Source organism: Canis lupus, chromosome 13 (assembly GCF_048164855.1).
Source record: "Canis lupus baileyi chromosome 13, mCanLup2.hap1, whole genome shotgun sequence".
Taxonomy (NCBI): domain Eukaryota; kingdom Metazoa; phylum Chordata; class Mammalia; order Carnivora; family Canidae; genus Canis; species Canis lupus.
In genome coordinates this window covers 47,347,158-47,369,147 of record NC_132850.1, presented here as the reverse complement: position 1 = coordinate 47,369,147, position 21,990 = coordinate 47,347,158, and the positions used below count along the sequence as shown (strand labels likewise).

The window sequence follows — 21,990 nt, the reverse complement described above, 5'->3', positions numbered from 1 at the left end:
TACTGTGCTTCAGATGAAGTCTGAAGTCCTGACCCTGCTTCACCAGGCCCTTCCCCACCCCACACCTGTTCACTCTTCAACCCCACTGTTCTCACTCTGCGAGAGCTCCTGCCTCACTCCCAGCCCACCAGAGCTGTTCCTCCAGCCATGTAGCATACACTTTCTCTGACCTCCATTCCTCTTGTGTGCAATTGCCCATGCTTGGAGAATCCTTCTTCCCCACCCTCAGCGTGGAAGCTCCTCCCAGCCTTCCCTGTGGCCTCAGCTTAGAAGTCACTATTTCTTGAATTCTTCATTGACTCCCTGGTTAATCCTGCTACCAAGGGCCATAGCATCCCAATCTTACTCAACAAAGTGAATGACAACATTTCATTAATCTTCCATCTCCCTCACTAGAACTCTGACTTCTGCACAGAAACAGAGTCTCTGTTCACTGTTAAACCTCTAGCAACTTGCCCACAATAGGTAGAGTTTCATGACTTGGGATAACACTTTGTCTTCACTGTCATATATGGGGTTATGATAGTGATGACTGTAAACAGATTTTTAATTTTTTTCTATGCTTAGCAAAAAAAAGTGACATTCAAGGGTCACTATGAGTCAGTTTTCTAAGTGCTTTGGAAATGATTCACTCGTTTAATTCCAGCAACATTTAAGGAGACAAAACCACTATCCACATTCTACAGGAGACAAAATCACGGAACAGAGGAATTAAACAAGTTGCCCAAGTTCACATAGTGAATCTGACATGAGGGCAACCTGGGTGGCTCAGCGGTTTAGCACCACCTTCAGCCCAGGGCCTGATCCTGGAGACCCCGGATCAAGTCCCACGTCGGGCTCCCTGCATGGAGCCTGCTTCTCCCTCTGCCTGCGTCTCTGCCTCTTTCTCTCTCTGTGTGTCTCTCCTGAATAAATAAATAAAATATTTTTTAAAAAAGTAAATCTGACATCAAAGACCATGCTCTTCAATATTTTTGCTGTGCTGCCTTTGACCTGCATTTCACAAAACAAAAACAAAACTACCTGCCACAGTGACAGAAGTACTATCTGCAAGATTCTGCAATAAAAGTAAGTTCATGTCAATGACACTCAACTCCCTTGTACTTCTTTGGCTTTGTCCCCGAAACTTTCAAGCAAAGACCTTCAGTAATACACTGGACTTCAACATGCTATTACAGCTGGTTTCTTCTCTCTAATAAATGCAAGGCCTATATTCAGCCCTATGCTTCCAAATACTGTTAGCCTGAAAGAGAAAACAACATGTATTCATAGAATATTTCTACTCTCTCTACTGGTAAAGCCACAACTGTGTCCAACTTCAACCAAAGGAAGTCAGAATGGTGCTCTTTTGATGATAGTAATGATGAACATACCTACCAGGGGCCAGGCATAGTTCTGAGATCCTTTACTATATAAGATTACGATTAAACAAAACCATCCCATTAGATACAGTTCTTATTATCTCCATTTTACTAATAAACAGAAAGTGAGACACGGAAGGTTTAAGTAATTTGCCCAAAATCTCATTTGCCCAAAGCTTAGCAGTCTACACTGCTAATAAGTAGGAGACCCAACTTTATAGTCAGAGATTTAAAAAAAAAAAAAAATTCACCTTTTTAGAGAGTATTAAACATCCTGTACTCAGACCTGAAGTGACATTACTCTGGCCAAATTTATTTCCTCCAGCCACACACCTCACCCCATGGCTCGCTACCAGATAGTGATAGAACAACGCATACCTTGACATCCAATGGCAGACAGTGCCCACGGGGGAGCAAGTCAACAAGGAAGGAGAAATCACACTCACCATTGAAATATTAAGTGGCACAGGATTAACATCTTCCTCAGGAAGCACAGGGAGGAAATTCTAGTTCAACCAGGGAGGCAGGCCTCCAGCAGCAGCCACAAGGGTGTGATATTTGTGGAGCTTGGGTCTAAAGATACCTACCCTTAGAATGTAAAGTGTCAGGGGTTTTTCAGTGTGTGTGTGTGTTTGTTTAAAAGAGAAGGATGTCAAGGCTTCCTAATTACAAAGGCATCCCCTTGGCAAGTCTATAAATTATGTTCCTATATTAGGATAATCAAATAAAGCAGGCTGTGGTTCCTGTTTGCTTTGGGGCCTATCACAAAATACCAGCCAGTCCCTGCCTAAAAATCATGTTCATCTGACCTAACTAGATTGACAGCTACCAGAGTTCTTAATGCATGCTGTGTTTATGAATAAAAGTATCATTTTTTTCTCTAGATACTAGCATCGGAAGTCTAAATTCAATGAAGTGATAAGGCTTTAAATCCTGTGATTCAGACCAGTGACTGAAACTTAAACTAGTTTGCTCTGATTATCCACAATGAGCTGATAATTTATCAAAAAGAAATTTTACTGGGGCACTTGAGTGGCTCAGTGGTTGAGAGTCTGTCTTTGGACCAGGTCATGATCCTGGGGTCCTGGGATCGTGTCCCACATCAGGCTCCTTGAAGGCAACCTGGAGGAGCCTGCTTCTCCCTTTGCGAATGTCTCTGCCTCTCTGTCTCTCATGACTAAATAAACTCTTTAAAAAAAAAATTTTTTTTTACTAAAGAACTTCAAAACTCATGGGTACATTATTTACAGATTATTGTCAAAGCTACTGTTCTAAAGTTTATAAAATTAATTACAATAAGGCTTTCATGCTGCAAAAATTCTCTAGGGAATTGTTTGGCAATCAAAAGAATAAATGAATGTATGATACATCATAGAACATCTTATGTTTTTATAGAACATCTACAAAACATCAATTAAAGTCTTTTTAAACACCACTTGTGGGAAAAAAGAGGTTGAACTAAATGAAATAGAGCCACTACATGTATCCATATGGATAAATTTCATGAATTGGAAATTGAGGGAAAAAAAGAAGTTGCACATATAGTATGAGAACCATTATATAAGGTCTAAAAACATGCTATTATCTAGGAATGTGTACAGATATATTAAAATGTCTAGAAATAATAAACACCAGACTTGAGGTAGTTGCTACTGCTTGGGGAGAAGAAGAAGTTGCTACCGGGGAGAGGCAGACAGCAAGCTTTTTTCTAAAGTGAGATGCAAATACAGAAATGTTTATTATGAGATTCTTTATAAATAGACATACACACACACACACAGTATAGTTTTAATGAGTTAACAGGGTTATTGCCATATGCTTCTCCACTAACATTTACAACCACTTATATCTTAATGAAAGAAGATGTTACTTGAAAGACGATTTATATGCAATGTGCTTTCAGTGAGTTAAGGACACAGTTATTCCTATATGCTTCTACACATATGTTTACCAAAACTTGCATCTTAATGAAACAAGATGTTAGCTGAAGGACACAATATACACCTGTAGTTATTATGAGATTCTCTGTATCTTTTTATATTTCTAAACTATCTCATAATTTTGGTAAGCAAAAAGCCTAATGCCAAAATAGGAGAACAAAATGAAAAATTATTCTACTAATGGGTGGGACAAGGAATAGGAAGCAAAGGAAGGATGGGGAGATGGAGATTAAAAGACAGACACTAAGGGGAAGGAAATGATAATGTTTTAAGTAGAGATCTGAATCTAATTGATTTCAAGTCAACCAATCTCTGAATGTCTATACTTATACAAACTAGCAGCCAGTTGTATTTACAATAATCATCCTGGAGGACCTTACATTTTAAATCTTGGTCATTGTGCTGAGCTAATAAAAACAGTCTCCCAACTAGATCATGAAGTGTACACACATCCCAAATAACCAAGATTTATCAGAATAATTTCCCTTAACACAAGACCGCAGTTACACCCCTGTATGGAGACAGCTAATGATTGCGGTTAAGGATTTCAGAGTCAGACTAAAGTGGGTTCACATTCCAGCTCCTCCACTGACAAATTGTGTGATTTGGGCAAGCTTTCACACTGTACCTATTCAATGCCCCATGCAGTCAGCAATCACTTAGAGCATGATTTATTGTAACCTAGCAGACTACCCACCATTTTTACATCCTTCATCTTGCTTCTCTTATGACCCCAAAAACAAAATAAGGTGATAAACAGCTACTGGAGTCACAGACTCAAAATAGCTTCTTTGGGAATTTGTCAAGGGAACTCTTGAGGACTCTTTCATAGAGAGGAGGATTACCTACCAGCTCTTAGATACAGCCCTCTTAGAGATGTCTCTGGCTGCCTTTTCTCATTGTGAATTTCCCAGAGCAGACACAAGCATCACCCATTTAGTTAGGGTTTCCTGCAGATTATACACTAATATTAGTATCCTCTAAAAATATCACTATAGGGATGTCTGGGTGGCTCAGCGGTTGAGCATCTGCCTTTGGCTCAGGGCGTGATCCCGGAGTCCTGGGATTGAGTCTTGCATGGGGTTCCCCATGAGGAGCCTGCTTCTCCCACTGCCTGTGTCTCTGCCTCTCTGTGCGTGTCTCTCAGGAATACAAAATCTTTAAAAAATAAAATAAATAAATAAAAGTATCACTATAATTTTTAAGTATCTGAAGGCTCCAGTCACTGATGTTATCTCAGTACCCTGAACACAGCTCTCTCACCTGCAACCCCTCCTTATTGGTCCTCTAGACAGAGGCCTGCTGTGGACTGCTTGAGCCCCAGCTGCAGGGAGCTTGCTAGATTTACAGCAGCCTTATTGACACCTTCTACTTCATTTTCAAGTCTTTGTGAACCAGCAATAAATTCTGGAGAATATTTTCCCAAGACGCCATATAGCTTTGATTCATCAACTTACTTTCAAGATTTTCAAGATTTTTCAGCATCCTGTACTACATTCAAACTTTGGAAGCCTTCCCAGATTGTCAAATTTGTCTCTCTTCTTGGTCACTGCTATTCTTAAGGGTAATAAGCACCAAAAGATTACGTATTAGTCACTGAGCCAGAGCAGCCATTTTTCAGACAAGAAAAGGACCCTGATATTAAAACATGTACCTGCAATTTAGGTAATACATCATAAGTGTTAATACTTCACAACTGAATGCTTATTCTAAACGTTTTACAAGTATTAACTCATTTAATCCAACTAGCAACCCTACCCATGGATAGTATTATAATCTCCATTGTATAGATGACAACACAGAGAAAAGCTAAGCAACTTGACCAGGGGTCCAATGAGTGGTTGAGCTAGGATATGGACCCAGACAGACCAGTACCCTCAACCTGTGCTCTTAATCTTCTACACTGTACTGTATCATCAACTACTTTAAAAATTAACACAAATGGGATGCCTGGATGGCTCAGCGGTTTGGCGCCTGCCTTTGGCCTGGGGCGTGATCCTGGAGTCCCGGGATTGAGTCCCACGTCGGGCTCCCTGCATGGAGCCTACTTCTACCTCTGCCTGTGTCTCTGCCTCTCTTCTCTCTCTCTCTCTCTCTCTCTCTGTCTCTCTCATGACTAAAGAAATAAAATCTTAAAAAAAATTAAAACACAAAAATATCCTCCTGTCGTCTTCTCTTCCAAAAGTCAACAAAGCTCCCTAGACCCCACCAAATAAATTAAGTAGAAAGGAAGTGGTCAAAGGGCCCCAACTGATGGAGGACAGGGAAAAGGCAATGTGTCAGCAAGAAACGGAGAATACCAGATGACTGACTCATAAAACATTCTAAATGAACATGGTTGGCCAGTGGAGAGCTCTAAACAGAAACTATTCTATATGGAGTCAAGGACCACCTGCAGTTAGTAAAGCACTTCAAGGTTTTAAAACCTGTCTGGGTCTATACCCTCCCTCCAGTCTGATAGTAGTTATTTTTACAGCAAGTCTACATTCACACTGGAGACCAGCCCACTGCAGTAAAACCCCAAAGTGAGAGTTTAAGACTTATCCCAGGCAAAAAAAAAAAAAAAAAAAAAGACTTATCCCAGGCAATGCCCTGAATTGTTGGTGGTCCATGGTGATTCCTTTGGGACAAAAAAATACATATGAGTGTTCCTTCCATTCAGGGAAAAAATTATATTTTTTTAATTTATCAACTTTTAAGTAACATTTTATTTCTATACCTCCCTAAATTCTACTCAATAACAGCATCAGGGATCCTTGGGTGGCGCAGCGGTTTAGCGCCTGCCTTTGGCCCAGGGCGCGATCCTGGAGACCCGGGATCAAATCCCACGTCAGGCTCCCGGTGCATGGAGCCTGCTTCTCCCTCTGTCTATGTCTCTGCATCTCTCTCTCTCTCTCTCTCTCTCTCTGTGACTATAATAAATAAATAAATAAATAAATAAATAAATAAATAAATAAATAAATAAAATAATAGCATCAGTATGAAATTTACAATTACACTATTCCATCAACACAGGGGTGTGAAATGGCAGAAAACACAACCCAAACTGGCTTAGGTTATTTACCAATTTACCCAGAGCTGGGCTTTTGGCATAGAACAATCTGTGGCTCCCACAACGATACTAGAAACCCAGATACAGTCCCCTCTCTGCTCCACAGTCCTTATCCACTCAACGGTCTCAAGATGGTGGCTGCAGCTCCAGGCAGTATAATCAAATATCACAGAAGAGTAAAACATTCATTCATTCATTCATTCATTCATTCATTCATTTGAAAGAGCACGAGTGGGAGGGACCATGGGAGAGGGAGAGAGAATCCAAAGCAGGCTCTGGGCTAAGCACGGAGTCCAACTTGAGGCTCGATTCCACAACCCAAAGATAATGACCTGAGCTGAAACCAAGAGTCGGACACTCAACTGACTACACCCTTTTTGAGTCTCCTCAAACAAAAGGAAATCTTTTCCAAAGTCTCCAGCAGTGTTCCTATCATGTCTCACAGGCCAGAACTGAGATACATCCTCATTTTTGAACCAGTTCTCAGAAAACAAGTTCACCAGAACTGAGTTCAAGTTCTGGGACTCTTGACCCTGACTTCATGTTTTTTCTAACTGTCCAAGTAATTCTAAAGGTCAGCCAGGCTTGAAAAACCAAGTTAAACTAATCAGAAATAGGGAATCCCTGGGTGGCTCAGCAGTTCAGCGCCTGCCTTCGGCCCAGGGCGTGATCCTGGAGACCCGGGATCGAGTCCCGCGTCGGGCTCCCGACATGGAGCCTGCTTCTCCCTCTGCCTGTGTCTCTGCGCCTCTCTCTCTCTCTCTGTCTATCATGAATAAATAAATAAATAAAAATAAACTAATCAGAATTACTCCCTAATCACCTGTCCCGAATCTCCTGGGAAAAAGTATAGACACTTGAACAAAATTTGGAGAGTCAGAGAAAAATAAAGTTAGCTCAGCAAACAGTAGAGTCCATACACTGTACCTGTATGTTTGCAAAAACACTTTCACCCCATTTTATTCAATCCCCAGACTGGGCTTTTGGCAACAGCCCATTTTACAAATGAGGAAACTGAGGCTCAAGTTTACAATGTGAAATTCTTTTAAGTCTTCCAGACTTCCATATATTTCAATGCAATTGGAATTTGGGGAATTTCCCCAAAAGGAATTCTCACATGAACCATTTCTCTGAAACATTAAATAAAGAAAGCAAAAAGGAACATTTATGTTGTCCTGAAGAAAACAAAGCAAAAATCAAGGAAATATTAAAGGAAAAAGCAAAGCAAATATTAAAATAGCAAGACCTAAAAAAAAAAAAAGTACTAATTCCAAGACTTGGAAGACTCCAATTCTAGTCCTGGCTGCCACTAACATCCTTCTTCAGGTCCGTGATAAGAGCAGGCTCTCTTATGAGGGGCTATCCAGCTTAACACACACCAAGAAAGCTAGACAATCTAAGCTTACTAAAGAGCATTATGTAACTGTGTAAGTGCTTAGTAACTTTAAGAATAATTTGTTTAAAAAAATTTTTTTTCTTCTAAAACAGAACAAATTCTCTCAAGACTGCCTAATGTAAAATTTGTGAGAAAAGCATATATGGCTTATTTCTGTTTCTGGCAAATATGCTAAACATTTCTATGAATCATAAGCTTCTGAAACTATACAGACAGCACATGAAAGGCTCACAAAAGGAGAGACTGTATTAAAAGAGGACACTGGTTATTCTAGGAAAAGAAAGACATGAAAAAGAAAAAGGACGAAAAAATCCATTTAAACAAAGACTCCATTGAATTGAGTGAATGATCTCCAAATGTACCACATAAGTCAATGATCCCAGGCTTCTCTCTGGAGCTCCCGCCTACCCCCACTGCTCTGTCCAAATCCACCCTACACACAGATGTCAAATCCTGTCTCAAAACTAACTCTTTCCCATTATGTCAGCCTTCTGCTGACAAACCCTCACTGATTCTCCACAGGATAAAGTCCACATTCCTAACCTCGCTTTTATGACCCTCCATAATCTGAAACTGACCTCTCCCTTCATCCCATTCCTAACTAGTCTCCTCATGGTTCTCAGACACTGTGGTGTTCTGGTTTCTTCTCAGCTGTTTTCAATCTGACAAGTTCTACAAGGTTCTATTCCTTACTTAAAACAACAATTTCCAGAACTTCCAGTCACATGTTCTCATTCTAACCTACGACAAACTCATTTCTGGTAAAGTTAAAATACTTGCTTGTCACTAATTTTTTTTCTATTTTATTTTTTTTAAGATTTTATTTATTTATTCATGAGAGACACAGAGAGGGAATCACTAAATTTTTTAACTTTTACTTATTTTTTTTTAAATTTATGTATTTGAAAGAGAGAGAGAGTGAGTGAATGCACACACATGCAAGGATTGGGGAGGAGAGGGAGAGAATCCCCAGGAAACTCTGCACTGAGAGCAGAGCCCAACTCTGGGCTAGATCCCAGGATCCTGAGACCATGACCTGAGTCAAAACCAAGAGTCAGTCACTTAACTGACTGAGCCACCCAGGGGCCCCTTAACCTTTTAATATGCATGTGTCTGTGTCTCCTTCGTTTCTTCAAGAATTTAGCACAATGTGTTTCTTCAAACACATTCCCTAGATTGGACCACATTCAACTACAGGACAATAAAATCAGGAGAAGGACCCCTGCCTTATTACCTCTTTGTATCTCAATCCCAATATTTAATGAGTCATAGATGCTAAACATTTCTGATTGCTGCATCACTGAACTTAGCAATAAGCCTTTAAGTCCCACAGAGCTGCCTCCAACTTCTTTAAATATTTATGAATATTCAAAGCATAAGACATCAAAACTACGTAAGTCCAACAAGTATGTAGTACATGCAAGAGGGCATCTTACAGGGCAATTAAAAACAGAACTCACTTAAACTCACAATTCTGAAAGTGCACCAAGTGCCATTTTTGCACAATGAAGTGTCAAACATCTGAAAATATAAGCAGTCTGACCTAGTTGATTGCTAGTCTTTCTGCAGCTCCTCCCCCCACCTCACGTCCTTCTCTGACTTCTTAACTCGCAGATGTCATATAGAAAGGCTCAACTGGTTGGGCGAACAACTGACCTACACTGCAATTTCCAAACACGGCAGGATCGTTCCAGTGCCTCTAAGAAGTAGGACAAGAGAAATTTAACACAAAAGAATTAAGTGACCTACCCAACTGTAGTGTGGATGGGCCCTAACAGGAAGGGCAAATTAAATGCAGGCGCCCTGACTTAAGTTAGGTGCTCATAGTCTTTTGATAGGAACTAGAGCTAAAAACTTCAAGGGGCAAGCTGGGCAAACACAGGGTCTCCTTAACTTTCCTAAAGCATGTAAGCTAAAGTGTTTTTGCTGCCTTGTGGGAAAGACGTTAAGTTCATCAAACATAGTAAGTAAAAAGATACTTTCTGCTTGGTCTCTTAATCATGATCATAAATTATGTTTCTTATGGTAAAGGACAAGAATCAAAAGGAATAAGACAACAGTTCACAAATTCAAGAAAGTCTGCATTCTGGAGAGGAAAGCTGACAGCTGGCCCCCCAGATGTACCAGCTGCTGCTGGGACACCAGGCATGTGTCCTGTTGGCAGAAGAGCTAACATGCAGTCACCTAAATAGCTTTCTACCAGTGGCCAAACTAGCTTTGCCATCTGCCTCTCCCCATACCAAAGCCTCCCTCCTCATCATCCTAGCTCCAGAGGGAGCTGCTACAATCAGTGAGAGAGGAGGTACACTCCCTCAGCCAGTGACACTGGTTAATACCAAGCTGCAGAAGGAAGGAGTCCTCTCCCTCAAGTTCTCTCTCTCTTACACACACACACACACACACACACACACATTCTCTCTCCCGCCTTCTCCTCACTTCTGCCTACATATGTGGATAATCCCTCCCTAATTCCCACGCAACACACATACCTAATGCCAAGGCACTGGACAGCCGTCAACCAAATGAGCCCATTAGTCCCAGATCCCAAAGTGATTCCCAATCCTCATCTTGCAACACCAACAAGATCACAGAACCAAAAGGAACCTCGGACATCCCCCAGAGAAGTTGAGTGACTTGCTTCCAAAATTGCAGGGGATGGCTCACGAAATTCTCCCCTCTAAAACTTATTTCAACTCATTCATTAAATGAATATTTATTGTTCCAGGCACTGTGCTGGGTTCCTGAGACGGTTTGTTCAGTATGTTTTACTCTCTCTCAATGCAAAATGGTGGTAGTGGGGGAGAGTGACGGGGGTATTTTTTCCCAGAGGTGGTGTCTACAGACAAGTGTACAAGGGACTAACTCCCAAAGCTGGGAATTACTGAATTGAGAAAGTCAAGAAAAGATAAAAACGCTAACAACACAGACTCGAGAGGCTGGAGACTGCCCTGTCCCCTGCCTGCTGTGTTCTTGAGAAGAAAACAGGACACTCACAGGGGCCCTCTGAGGGGCGGTGGGGCCACAGGTGCGCTGGGCAGCGCGGCCCCTCGCGGGAGCTACGGCCTCCCGTACCCAACAGCATCCCCGACTCGGTGGTTCGGCCCGTATTTTAGCCCTTGCCTCCCGGAGACCCTCCTCGGACGCAGAAAGGTCTAGACAGACCTCTTTCTGCGGCGGCCACTTCCAACGGGGAGGAAGGCGCCGAGCCTGCCCGGGTGGCATTCCCCAGGTGCAGGCCACGCCGGCTCCGGCCAGAAGGCAGGCGGCTGCCCGGGCTGCCAAGCCCCAGTCTCTGAACCCTCCGCAGCCGGGCGGGAAAGCAGCACAGCGCCGGGGGACCCTCGGCTCTGGTACCGGGAAGGGCCCGGGACGGCGGTATCCGAAATCACCAGCAAGTGACACGGTAAGGGTGCAGCCGAAGGGACTTCTGACTAACTCAGCACCCAGCAGGTTTTCAAAGAATGCCCAGGAAAGTCCTCGGGAGAGCTCCCAAGGGGGCGGGGGGCGGGGAACCCGGGAAACAGCTCTAGGGCGCAATCCGCCGTGAGCGGGCGGGTCGCGCAGGGGGCCCCGCCGGGGCTGGGGGGGGGCCGGGCTCCGGTCCTGCCTCCCCGGCTCCGCGGGCGGCTGACCCGGCCACGCGCCCGCCCGTGTCCCTCGCGGCCTCGCCGCGCCGCAGGCTGCCCGCGCCGGGTCCCCGCTTACTTTTGGTCGCGGCGATGAGGTTCTTCCCGTCCTTGATGAGCTCTTTTATGAACTTGTTGGTCCTCTCCAGCTCCGCTTCGTGGGCGCGGATCCTCTCCCTGAACCACGGGCTGTCGAGGTAGCAGTCGCTGAACTCCAGAGGCTGCAGCCCCATGACGGCCGCGCTCCGCCGCCGCCCCCGCCGCGCGCCACAGCCGGAGCCGGGCTCCGCGGCCGCGGGCAGGTGCGGGGCGCGCGCAGGGAGACCCGGGGAGGCGCGCGGCGCGGACGTGTCCGAGGGAGCCCGAGCGAGCGTGCACGGCGGCGCCCCGATCCCGGCAGCCCCCGCCGCTCCCCGCCGCTCCCCGCCGCTCCCCGGCGCCCGCGGCCCCGCCCCGCCCCGCCCCCGCGCCGCAGACCCTCCCCGAGGCGCGAGCCGCCCCGCCCCGCCCCGCCCCGCCCCGCCCGCGCCGCGGCCCCCGCTCGCCCCCCCGCACCCCGCCTTCCTTCTCCCTCCCTCCCTCCCTCCCTCCCTCCCTTCTCTCCCCCGGGCGCAGATGCCCCTCCTCTTCCTTTCGCGCCAGACTCGGGCTAGAACTCCGTCCCGCGGCTCTCCCCACCCCCGGGGTGCGCGCCCCCCTGCTCCCCTCCTGGGGTGACTCGGGGTCGGCTCCGCGAGGCCGGGAGCTCGACCCGGACCGGGAAGGGCCGCCCTGTAGCCCCCGGGAGACGGCAACTCACCGGTCTGACTTGCCCGGGGAAACGACTGACTCCTTGATCTCCTTTATCCTGGGAGCTGCGAACGTTCCGCACGCCGGGCTCGCTTTTCCCCATTCCGGTTCCCCGTGTCAAGGAAAATGCGGGCTAAATCTCTGCTTTCATCGAAAGCTTTGCACGGGCAGGAAGAGTTTGGGGGCCGAGAGCTCTTATTACACTTCTGCGCATCCACATCGATCAATTTGGACGGAGGGACACGGTGGATAAACTACTGAAAAAGTTGTCTCTGTTGTATTCAGATTAAATTTGCTTGGGTAGGTGGAGAGGATCCTTACTGTTCTCAAAATAACCCCTGGAAAACAAATGCCAGGTTTCACGAGGTGGGGGTGACGATCAGAGGAGAATTTATGTCAGCACACATGGAAAAGCATTCTGTGTGTTCTGAAACAGAACTCAGATAGGTCTCCAGAAAAGTTAAGACTTTTTAAGTAACTGAATTTATACCTAAAAGAAATCAGTTCACTGCAGTAACTTTTTATAATGGCAACTAACAATTTAGTAAGCAATTCTTATGTGGCAGGCACACACCAGGAACTCTACATGCATTTTTTTTTACAAGCCCACAACGTATGTTTATATATACAGGTTTACTAAAGATGTTAATATACACCAAGAAACTTCAAACAGACTCTTTAAAACGTTCAGACTCAGCTCTGGGTAATTACAGGTCTGTTTGGACAGCATGTTGTAGGAGTGTAACCCTCAGGAACAAGTTAAATAAGCCTCCTACTCAATGACTTCTTTTGTTACAAAATAGCACCGCGTGCAGGGGACCCACAGAAAAACAGATAAACATTATTGCTTTAATGTCCATCTGCCAGACAGTTCAAAATGTTTTACAGATAACTTTGAGGCTAAAGTTTGAGGCTTTGTGTTCCTGCTAAAATCAGCAGGGGGCTGGATTCTACAGAGAAGAGAACAGAAGAGGCAAATAAAGACGGAAAGACACAAGAATAGAAGGGATGTTAACAAACAGTAAGGACCTGTCAAAACAAACAGACCGACAGGCAATCCTCTGGACAAAACCCTGAAGTTATCCTCCTAAAGAGGGGCTGCTGACACACCTAAATGTGTTAATCATAAAGTTAACATGTGAGCCAGCAACTCCACTCCCTAGGTGTACCCCAAGACAAAGGAAATCATAGGTATGCACAAATGTTCATAATAGCCAAAAAGTGGAATCAACCCTAATGTCAATCAAGTGGTGAGGAGTGGCTAAAGACAATGTCTGTATCCATACAGCAGAATATTAATCTACTAATGGAATATTAATAGAAAAAAATTGAATACTGATGCATCCTACAACACAAGGAACCTTGAAAACACTGTGCTGAGTGAAAGAAGACAGTCACAAAAGACCACATATATTATTCAATTCATGTCAGATGGCCAGAAATCTGTCTCTATAGAGACAGAAAGTAATTAGTTGTTGCCAGAGGCTGGATGGTTGGTGTGGGAGATAGAGTAAGGGTTTCCTTTGGGGATGGTGAAAGTAATTTAAACTTAGATTTTGGTAATGATTGCACAACTCTATACTGAAAATTATGAAGCTGTTCACTTTAAATGGGTGATTTTCTTTTGATATGTGAAACGTCTCAATGACAAAGATTTTAAAAGGGGGCGGGGCTGCTCCAGAAGTGCCTCTCTTTCCACTTTCTACACCCAGCCACAAAAACTCTGGTTCAGGGCAGCCCAGGTGGCTCAGTGGTTTAGCACCGTCTTCAGCCCAGGGTGTGATCCTGGAGACCTGGGATGGAGTCCCACATCGGGCTCCCTGTGTGGAGCCTGCTTCTCCCTCTGCCTGTGTCTTTGCCTCTCTCTCTCTCTATCTCTCATGAATAAATAAATAAAGTCTTAAAAAATTTAAAAAAAAAAAACCTCTGGTTCATTCACTGTGGCCAGTTCTGAAGATATTTAGATATTTGGAGCAAAATGAGTTGTTTAAAATAATTTTACAACATCACAAAAACATTGTTATTTCTGTCTTTATACACACGGTGTTAAAGAGCCAGTGAATATGAATTTTAATTTTTTTTAAAGATTTTGTTTATTTATTCATAGAGACACAGAGAGAGAGAGGCAGAGACACACGCAGAGGGAGAAGTAGGCTTAATTCAATACTCAAAGGTCTACTGTGATCACCAAACGTGGAAGGGCCTAGTTTAGTTTATTCAATTACATCTTGTACTATGCTTGGTAGAGATTATCAGTAACTGTGAAATGCATTAGAAGTATGGCCAAGTGAAGGGAAACCTTATGGTAAAATGGAAAGTTAGAAATTTAGGGACTCCTAGTCACCTTCACTACTTAGTAGTTGTACCAGCTTAGCAAAGGTAAATTTTCTCTAAATCTCAGGCTTGCCATCCATAGCATGGAGATAGATGATGACTTTGCAACTGCAAGTTGGTTGAGAAGATTTAATAAAATTGTTTTTGTAAAGTCACTGCTGAAAGTTGTAATACTGATGATCAGGAGAAGGAGGGGGTTGGGAGGGTAGGCTGAAAAGAGAGAGGAGGAAGAGGAGATGAAGATTACATTCCATCAGTACTGGAAAAGTGGGGGATGGGGAGGCAGGGGGGGTCTACTCTACTAAAATCACATAAGACAGAATTCAAGGAAAATGATTACAAAAGCAGATACTACTGAGTTCCTAGGTCTCATTTTTGTTCATTCATTCTTCCCACAAATATTTGTAAAGTTTCTATATGAACTATGTACTATGCTAGGTTGGTGATACAGCAAGACACTAAACAAACAGTATCTATCCTTACTGTGCTTTTGTTCTCTGGAGGGAAATTGACACAGTACCCCTCCCCCCTCCCCCCCAAAAAAACAAGCAAACAACAACAATAACAAAAAGGAAAAAAACACATACACACAAATATATATCTAATTTAAAGTGAAATTGCCATACAGTTAAAGAGTGCATGAGAAATTATAATTGAGGACCTGATGTAAATCTAGAGCAGAGTCAGGAAGATTTAATGAGAAGTGTCATTTAATCAGTGACCAGAAGAATCAGTAAGAATTAATCATTACATAGGGGGCTTTGAGAGCAGAGTAGTCCAGGCAGAGAAGCAGCCTGTGCAAGCCTCTGGAATGGGAGAGAGTCTGGTATATTCGAGAGACAAAAGAGGTCAGGTGGGTGGGGCACCTGGGTGGCTCAGGGGTTGAGCATCTGCCTTTGGCTTAGGTCGCCATCCTGGGGTCCTAGAATTGAGTCCCACATCAGGCTCTGCACAGGGAGCCTGCTTCTCCCTCTGCCTATATCTCTGCCTCTCTGCATGTCTCACAAATAAATAAATATTTTTTTTAAAAAAAGGGGGGGTTAGAGAGAGAGGTCAGGTGACTGAAGCATACCTAGGTGAGAGAAACTGGCTCAAGGCAGCACAGGGTGGTAAGAGGGCAGGCAGGGGCCAGATGGCACAGAGCCTCATAGACCATATTTAGGATTTTGGATTGTATTGTAATGCTATTGGGAGCCTTTGAAGAATATTCAGCATGATGGTGATGTGATCTGGTTTGTGTTTTCTCTCTAGCTGGTGTGTGGAGAATGGGAGTCTAGAGGGACAACTTTTGGAGTCATCTGGGCAAGAAATGGTATAGCTTTACCCTCTAAGCAGCAATGGAGACAGAAACAGATCAAAATATATTGTAGAGGGAGATTCTGGGAGTTGACAATGGCCTGGATATTAGAAATGATGAAGGTGTCAAAGATGGCCCCCCAGGCTATTATCATGATAAGTAATGTGGGTGGATATGAACTTTACTAAACATTCAGCAAAGGAATGGAAAGGAAAACATGGGATAAGAAGTCGATGTGGTGGTGCTAATTGATGTTGACTGGGATGGACAAGATGAGTTGCAGTTTCAGACTCATTAAGTTTTAGGTGCCTGGGAGACATTCAAGTATGTATGTCAGGTAAGCATTGTCATGCTTTGCTGAGTGCTTGGATTAGTTAAGTATTTGAAACAATGCAAATTGGTCAGGTTCCAGTCTAGGTAAAGTAGAGGTTAATACAGATGAACCTCTTTATGTTGGTTCTGCTATGTACAATGTTGTCTTCCCTGATGAGTAACAATGTTGCCACCTATAAAGTCAAATGTGGGTTCTACTCAATCTTTGGATATGTTTCAGGCTGAGTCAGTTAGAATTAGGTTCAGACACACTGTAACAGAAAATCCAAAATAACATAGTTTAAATTACTCTCTCATGTAAAAGTCCAGAAGTAAATAGTCTGATATGATTCTACAGTTGCCAGGGAAGCACTGGGCTCCATCCTCAGTTTCACCTCATAATACATGGTGGCTCCCAGAGCTTCCTCTGTGAAGGAGGACCGGAAAGGATAAAAGTGTGCATTGTTCCCCCGCCCCCCACCAGCTGAGTCAGCATTTTGTTCGCCTTCCTGCAGGTCTTAGACATTTCTGCTTTTCATCTCATTAGCCAGAACTTAGTCACATGGCCATACTTCACTGCAAGGGAAAATGGAAAATGTGGTATTTTATCCAAGGACACTGCCACCTAAATGAAACTTGAATTTTCTTACAAAGAGAAAAAGGACAATATAGATTTTGAGCAGGAACTTAGCAATCTCTGCTGCAGGATGACACCTTATGAGTGAGGTATATAAGTTACAGCTATGGCAAAATGTAAATGATATAAAGAGAAGAAAAGCAAAAAAAAAAAAAGAGAGAGAGAAGAAAAGCAAAGATAAATCTTTGGGTGTCTTTCAGACTGTATCAGGCTGCTTTTCCTCACAAGTATTAAGGGGGGAAATGCCAAAATAATGTAAACAAGAAATTATTGGTCATATCACTAAAATCCTCCCTGAAGAGAGAGGACAGTCTTCTGTAGACTTATTACGACTTCATTTTTCTGTGATTTTTCTCAGCTCTGCATCAGCCAAGTATTGACTTTAGCTTCTTGGAAGCTTCCTTTGTGAGAATTGAATGGCTTCACCATTTCCAGATTTATCTATAAACAATGTCACTTCCTGCACTAAAAGATGCTCCCCTATCACATCTACTTCAATCTGGGCATCAAACCAGTTTAAGAGACTGCCATGCTCTATCCCGGTTAAACCTAGAGGCTTCTCCCTCAAATGATCAACTAAGGCAGAGGTGGGGGAAATGCCAAGTAGCCCAGGTTGTGGGCCACCCTTTGAGTGGGGGTGACCAATGCAGGTAGGCATCTTACAATCCATTGAGGGCCAAAATAAAGAAAAAGGCAGAGAAAGAGCAAATGCCTTCTTTCTTTTTGAGTTGACATGTCCATCCTCTCCTACCCTCAGATATTGGTGCTCCTGGTTCTCCTGCTTCAGACATGGCCTGGGATTATACCACCAGCTTTCCTGGTTCTTCAGCTTGCAAGAAGAAGAAGACTGTGGGACTTCTCAGTATTGTGTATATATATCCTTCAAGCTTCATATCCAAGATATGAAGATGCTATACAATAAGTATGCAAACTAATGATCTATAAAATATAATGGTAAAAGTTGTACAACAATGTAAATATACTTAATCCCACTTACCTGTACACTTAGAATGGCTAAAATGGTAGACTTTACATTATGTGTGATATACTACAACAGAAATAATACATATATTTATACCACAATAAAAACATATATATTTATGTATTCCATTGGTTGGTTCTGTTTTTCTGGACAACCCTGAATATACTCTGTATTTTCCAGGGGTGCTGTGGATACATGTGTGTGCTGTGGGGAAACTATTACTCATGCCTCTAATATTGAGAGTACCCACTATATGCCAGGGAGGACCCTAGAACTAAGAAGACAACAGTAAACAAAACAAGCACTTTTGTGAAGGAAATAATTCATGCCCTCATGGATTAATATTCTCCAGTCAGAGAGAGAGAACATATCAAATAATTACAAATATAAATATTAAACAAAATCACTGATAAGTGTTAGGAAAGAGCTGTACATGATACTATATACAAAATGAATTTGGCCTTTTCTGAGATGTAAGTGAGGAATTAACCATAGAGCTGAGTGACAGCTGATGGATGAGGAGTTAATGGGTACAGGTGAAGAGGATATGATCTAGAGAAGGGAGAAACATGCCCAGTGAAACTTTGGTCAGAGACCCAGTACAAGAAACTGAAAAAGGCTGGGATGTCTCTGTGTTTCTTATGAGCAAATAAATAAAATCTTTTTAAAAATATTTTATTTTATTCATGAGAGAGGCAGAGACATAGGCAGGGGGAGAAGCAGGCTCCCTGCGGGGAGCTCCATGCAGAACTCAATCCCAGGATCCTGGGATCACAACCCAAGCCAAAGGCAGACACTCATCCACTGAGCCATCCAGGTGCCCCAATAAATAAAATCTTTAAAGAAAGAAAGAGAAAGAAAGAGAGAGAGAGAGAGAAAGAAAGAAAGAAAGAAGAAGAAGAAGAAGAAGAAGAAGAAGAAGAAGAAGAAAGAAAGAAAGAAAGAAAGAAAGAAAGAAAGAAAGAAAGAAAGAAAGAAAGAAAGAAAGAAAGAAAGAAGGAAAGAAAGAAAGAAAGAAAGAAAGAAAGAAAGAAAGAAAGAAAGAAAGAAAGAAAGAAAGAAAGAAAGAAAAGAAAAGAAAGAGAAGAAAGAGAAGAAAGAGAAAGAAACTGAAAAAGGCTGTCTGGCTCAAGCATCATGGGCTGACCCCTGAAAAGGGAATAAGTACCCATCCATCTGCAACTGCACCAGGCTTAGCTCTTTTCTTCCAGAACACTCAGCATGGGGTTCAGAAACCCTCTAGGATTTCCTGATTGTTTTTAGGGGATGTTCACGTTTTCTAGCACCTTGAGACACAACTTGGAAGAATTTAGACCTCAAGAAAGTACCAGAACTATTCCACTTAAGACAACAAATATTGGGATGCCTGGGTGGCTCATTCACTTAAAGCATCTGACTTAGGCTCAGGTCATGATCTCAGGGTCCTGGGATCCTGCCTTGTGTTGGGCTCCCTCCTCAGCGGGGAATCTGTTTCTCCCTCTCCCTCTCCCTCTCGCTCTCTCTCTCCCTCTCACTCTTGCTCTCGCTCTGCCCCTCCCATGCTGACTTGCTCTCTCTCTCTCTCTCATATAAATAAATAAAATCTAAAAAAAAAAAAAAGAGCAAATATTAAGTACCTGGAATGAGCAAGACACTGTGGAAAGTGCTGCAAGAAATACCAAGGTGAGACCATTCCTAGTCTCCAGGCCTCTACAATCTGGTGTACACTAGCCATGGAGAATAAGTGGCATAGGGAGAATTATAAACAAAACACATTGCTGCCTGGTCCAGGCACCCTGGGAGCCTGGCTAAAAAGTGGACATCCCCAGGAAAGTCAGGGTGGAGAAATGGGAAATGAATATGGCAGGGGGGCTATAGGAGGGATTTTTCCAATTCCCTTACATATAAGTTAAAATCTTCTGAAGAAATCTAGGACTCTTCTAGCTTTGGAGTTAGAAGAACCTGGCTCAAAAAGATGTGGGTCAAGACACAAAACCAGTACCTTCCTTGGGTAGAATGCCCTGTCAGCGAAATCCACTGCTTTTCCTGCCCCTAGATTCGGAGAGACTTGGCATGGAGAAGAGGGAGCTAGGTATATTATATATTATATAATAACATTATAATTATAATATATATAATTATGTTTTATATGCTGACGTATATCAGTAGGCACTCCCCACTGCCCACAGATCTCTCAGACAAACACTGCCCTCCTTTCTATAACATGTGAATCAATTGACCAAAGTAGAGACCTTGTACTTCATTTGATCCAGATAGCAATGAATATTTTTTTAAAAGTGTTAGTAGAAGGAAAAAGGAGATCTCTAAAGAATGTATTTTTCCCAGGACTGCAAATGCCCCTGCTACTACCCAGAGAGAAGTTTCACAGGGTGAACCTCAACTGGGCAATTATCCAGTCACTGGAAAGCCAATCTACAATGATCAGAGCTACACTTTCTGAGTCCATCAGCACTTCAGTAAAATAGAAAATGAAAAAATTTAAATACTCATGTGTTATCTTTTGACCCAATAATTCCAGACCTGGTAATTTGTCCTAAGAAAATATTTGTTTTTAATGTATGTGCTTAGGACTATTTATTGAAGGATAGAAAACAAAAGGAAGCAATCTAACAACTGGAAAATCGTAAAATAAATCAGTACATATCAACTCAACAGATTCATGAGTACATGGGTTTTAATGCCATTAAAATGATCACTTTTTAAAATACTTTATTTATTTATTTATTCATGAGAGACACAGAGAGGGAGGCAGAGACACAGCAGAGGGAGAAGTGGGCTCCTTCCAGGGAGCCTGATGTGGGACTCGATCCTGGACCCTGGGATCACGCCCTGAGCCAAAGTCAGATGCTCAACCACTGAGCCACTCAGGCATCCCATGATCACTTTTTTTGCTCTTAGTGGTAGATAATGGCATTTTTGGATGCTTGGCCTTCATTCCCACTTCCCAAAAGCACCCTGATTTTCACCTGGGTAATTATTTTCCCACATAGCACAAAGTCTTGGTAAAATTCATGTGCCTGCCTCACACTAGGGAATCCAAAGAGATCCCTGGAGATTCCTTCTGCTAATCCTTCCTCTCAGATCTGCCACTGCCAAGGGCAGGGCACATGCCCTAAGCTCAGCTAACCAGACTCTTTTTCCCAGGACTTTGACTCTAAAGGATAGCAAAGCACTGACAGAAGAAACAGAGTTCATCTGTTCCAGCCAAGAGTGTCAAAAGAGACCTGCTGCCTGGCAGGCTATCCAGCTTCTTGTTCCAAGGCTGGCATGCAAGCTGTTGTCCTTTCACAATTTTCTCCTGGATGTGTCACTTTTTAAATAGAATTTTACGATAAATAATTGCATTCAAAAGTTTTTGTTTGTTTGTTTTTGTAGGCTCCACACCCAGCGCAGAACCCAGTGGAGGGCTTGAACTCACACAACCCTAGATCAAGACCTGAACTGAAGTCAAGAGTCAGATGCTCAACCAAATGAGCCACTCAGGCACCCTAACAACTGAAAAGATTTTTTTCAAATTAAGCCAACATGAGTTCCTGGATCTACCCTGCATGTGATCTCCTGCCATAGTCTCACCTAGAAGTGCATGAGACACACGTACAGTGAACAGAGTTCTTACTTTGACAAGTAGAAAATCTGAAAGGTGACCAAGGATAACCTATCTCTCTTTGACCTTTGCAGAAGCAATGTAACCAACACACTTTCAAGAAGGGCACTTATCAGGACAATGAAGCTCCCTGGGATATGATCAGGTAGGGACAGTTACTCTTTCCAGTGGCCATCAGAGTAGTTTACACTGCTACTCTTGCTGTTTGATGTATCAGCCAATTTTAGAATGACCAATGCGGGAACCTACAAGATAAATGAAGTTGCCAGGTCATCAGGGTCAACATGATGCATGAAAACTTCAGGTTAAATATAATATATAAAAGGAAATGAGGGGAGATTCCTGGATGGTTCAGTGGTTTGGCATCTGCCTTCGGCCTGGGCATTATTCTAGAGTCCCAGGATCAAGCCCTGCAGATCCCACACTGGGCTCCCTTTGTGGAGCCTGCTTCTCCCTCTGCTTGTGTCTCTGCCTCTCTCTGTGTCTCTCATGAATGAACAAATAAAATCTTTAAATAAATAAATAAATAAGGAAATGAGGATTTACTAGAGCTGCCCTAGAGCATATAGACAGTGGTCTGAACTCTATGGCTATAGTTACATAACCTAATACTCTACTGTTTGCTAACTATTTTTTTGTATAAAAAAAAATTGGCAGAAA

General features: G+C 43.1%; 1 protein-coding gene across 12 annotated transcripts in view; it reads right to left on the bottom strand.

Annotated features, from left to right (window-relative positions):
- ARHGAP10 (Rho GTPase activating protein 10) overlaps positions 1-21,990 on the bottom strand; it is a 358,414-nt gene that overhangs the window by 300,108 nt on the left and 36,316 nt on the right. For 3 of the 12 annotated variants that reach the window (XM_072773549.1, XM_072773551.1, XM_072773553.1), the window contains exon 1: positions 11,455-11,672. The exons of 1 other annotated variant lie outside the window; for it this stretch is intronic. In XM_072773549.1, the coding sequence (XP_072629650.1) occupies positions 11,455-11,608 (154 nt within the window). In that variant the 5' untranslated portion in view covers positions 11,609-11,672. Of the gene's footprint in view, positions 1-11,454; positions 11,677-12,174; positions 12,503-17,495; positions 17,551-21,990 lie in introns of those variants that run through there. 8 more of the 12 variants (XM_072773557.1, XM_072773558.1, XR_012006112.1 and 5 more) reach the window with 7 other exon arrangements.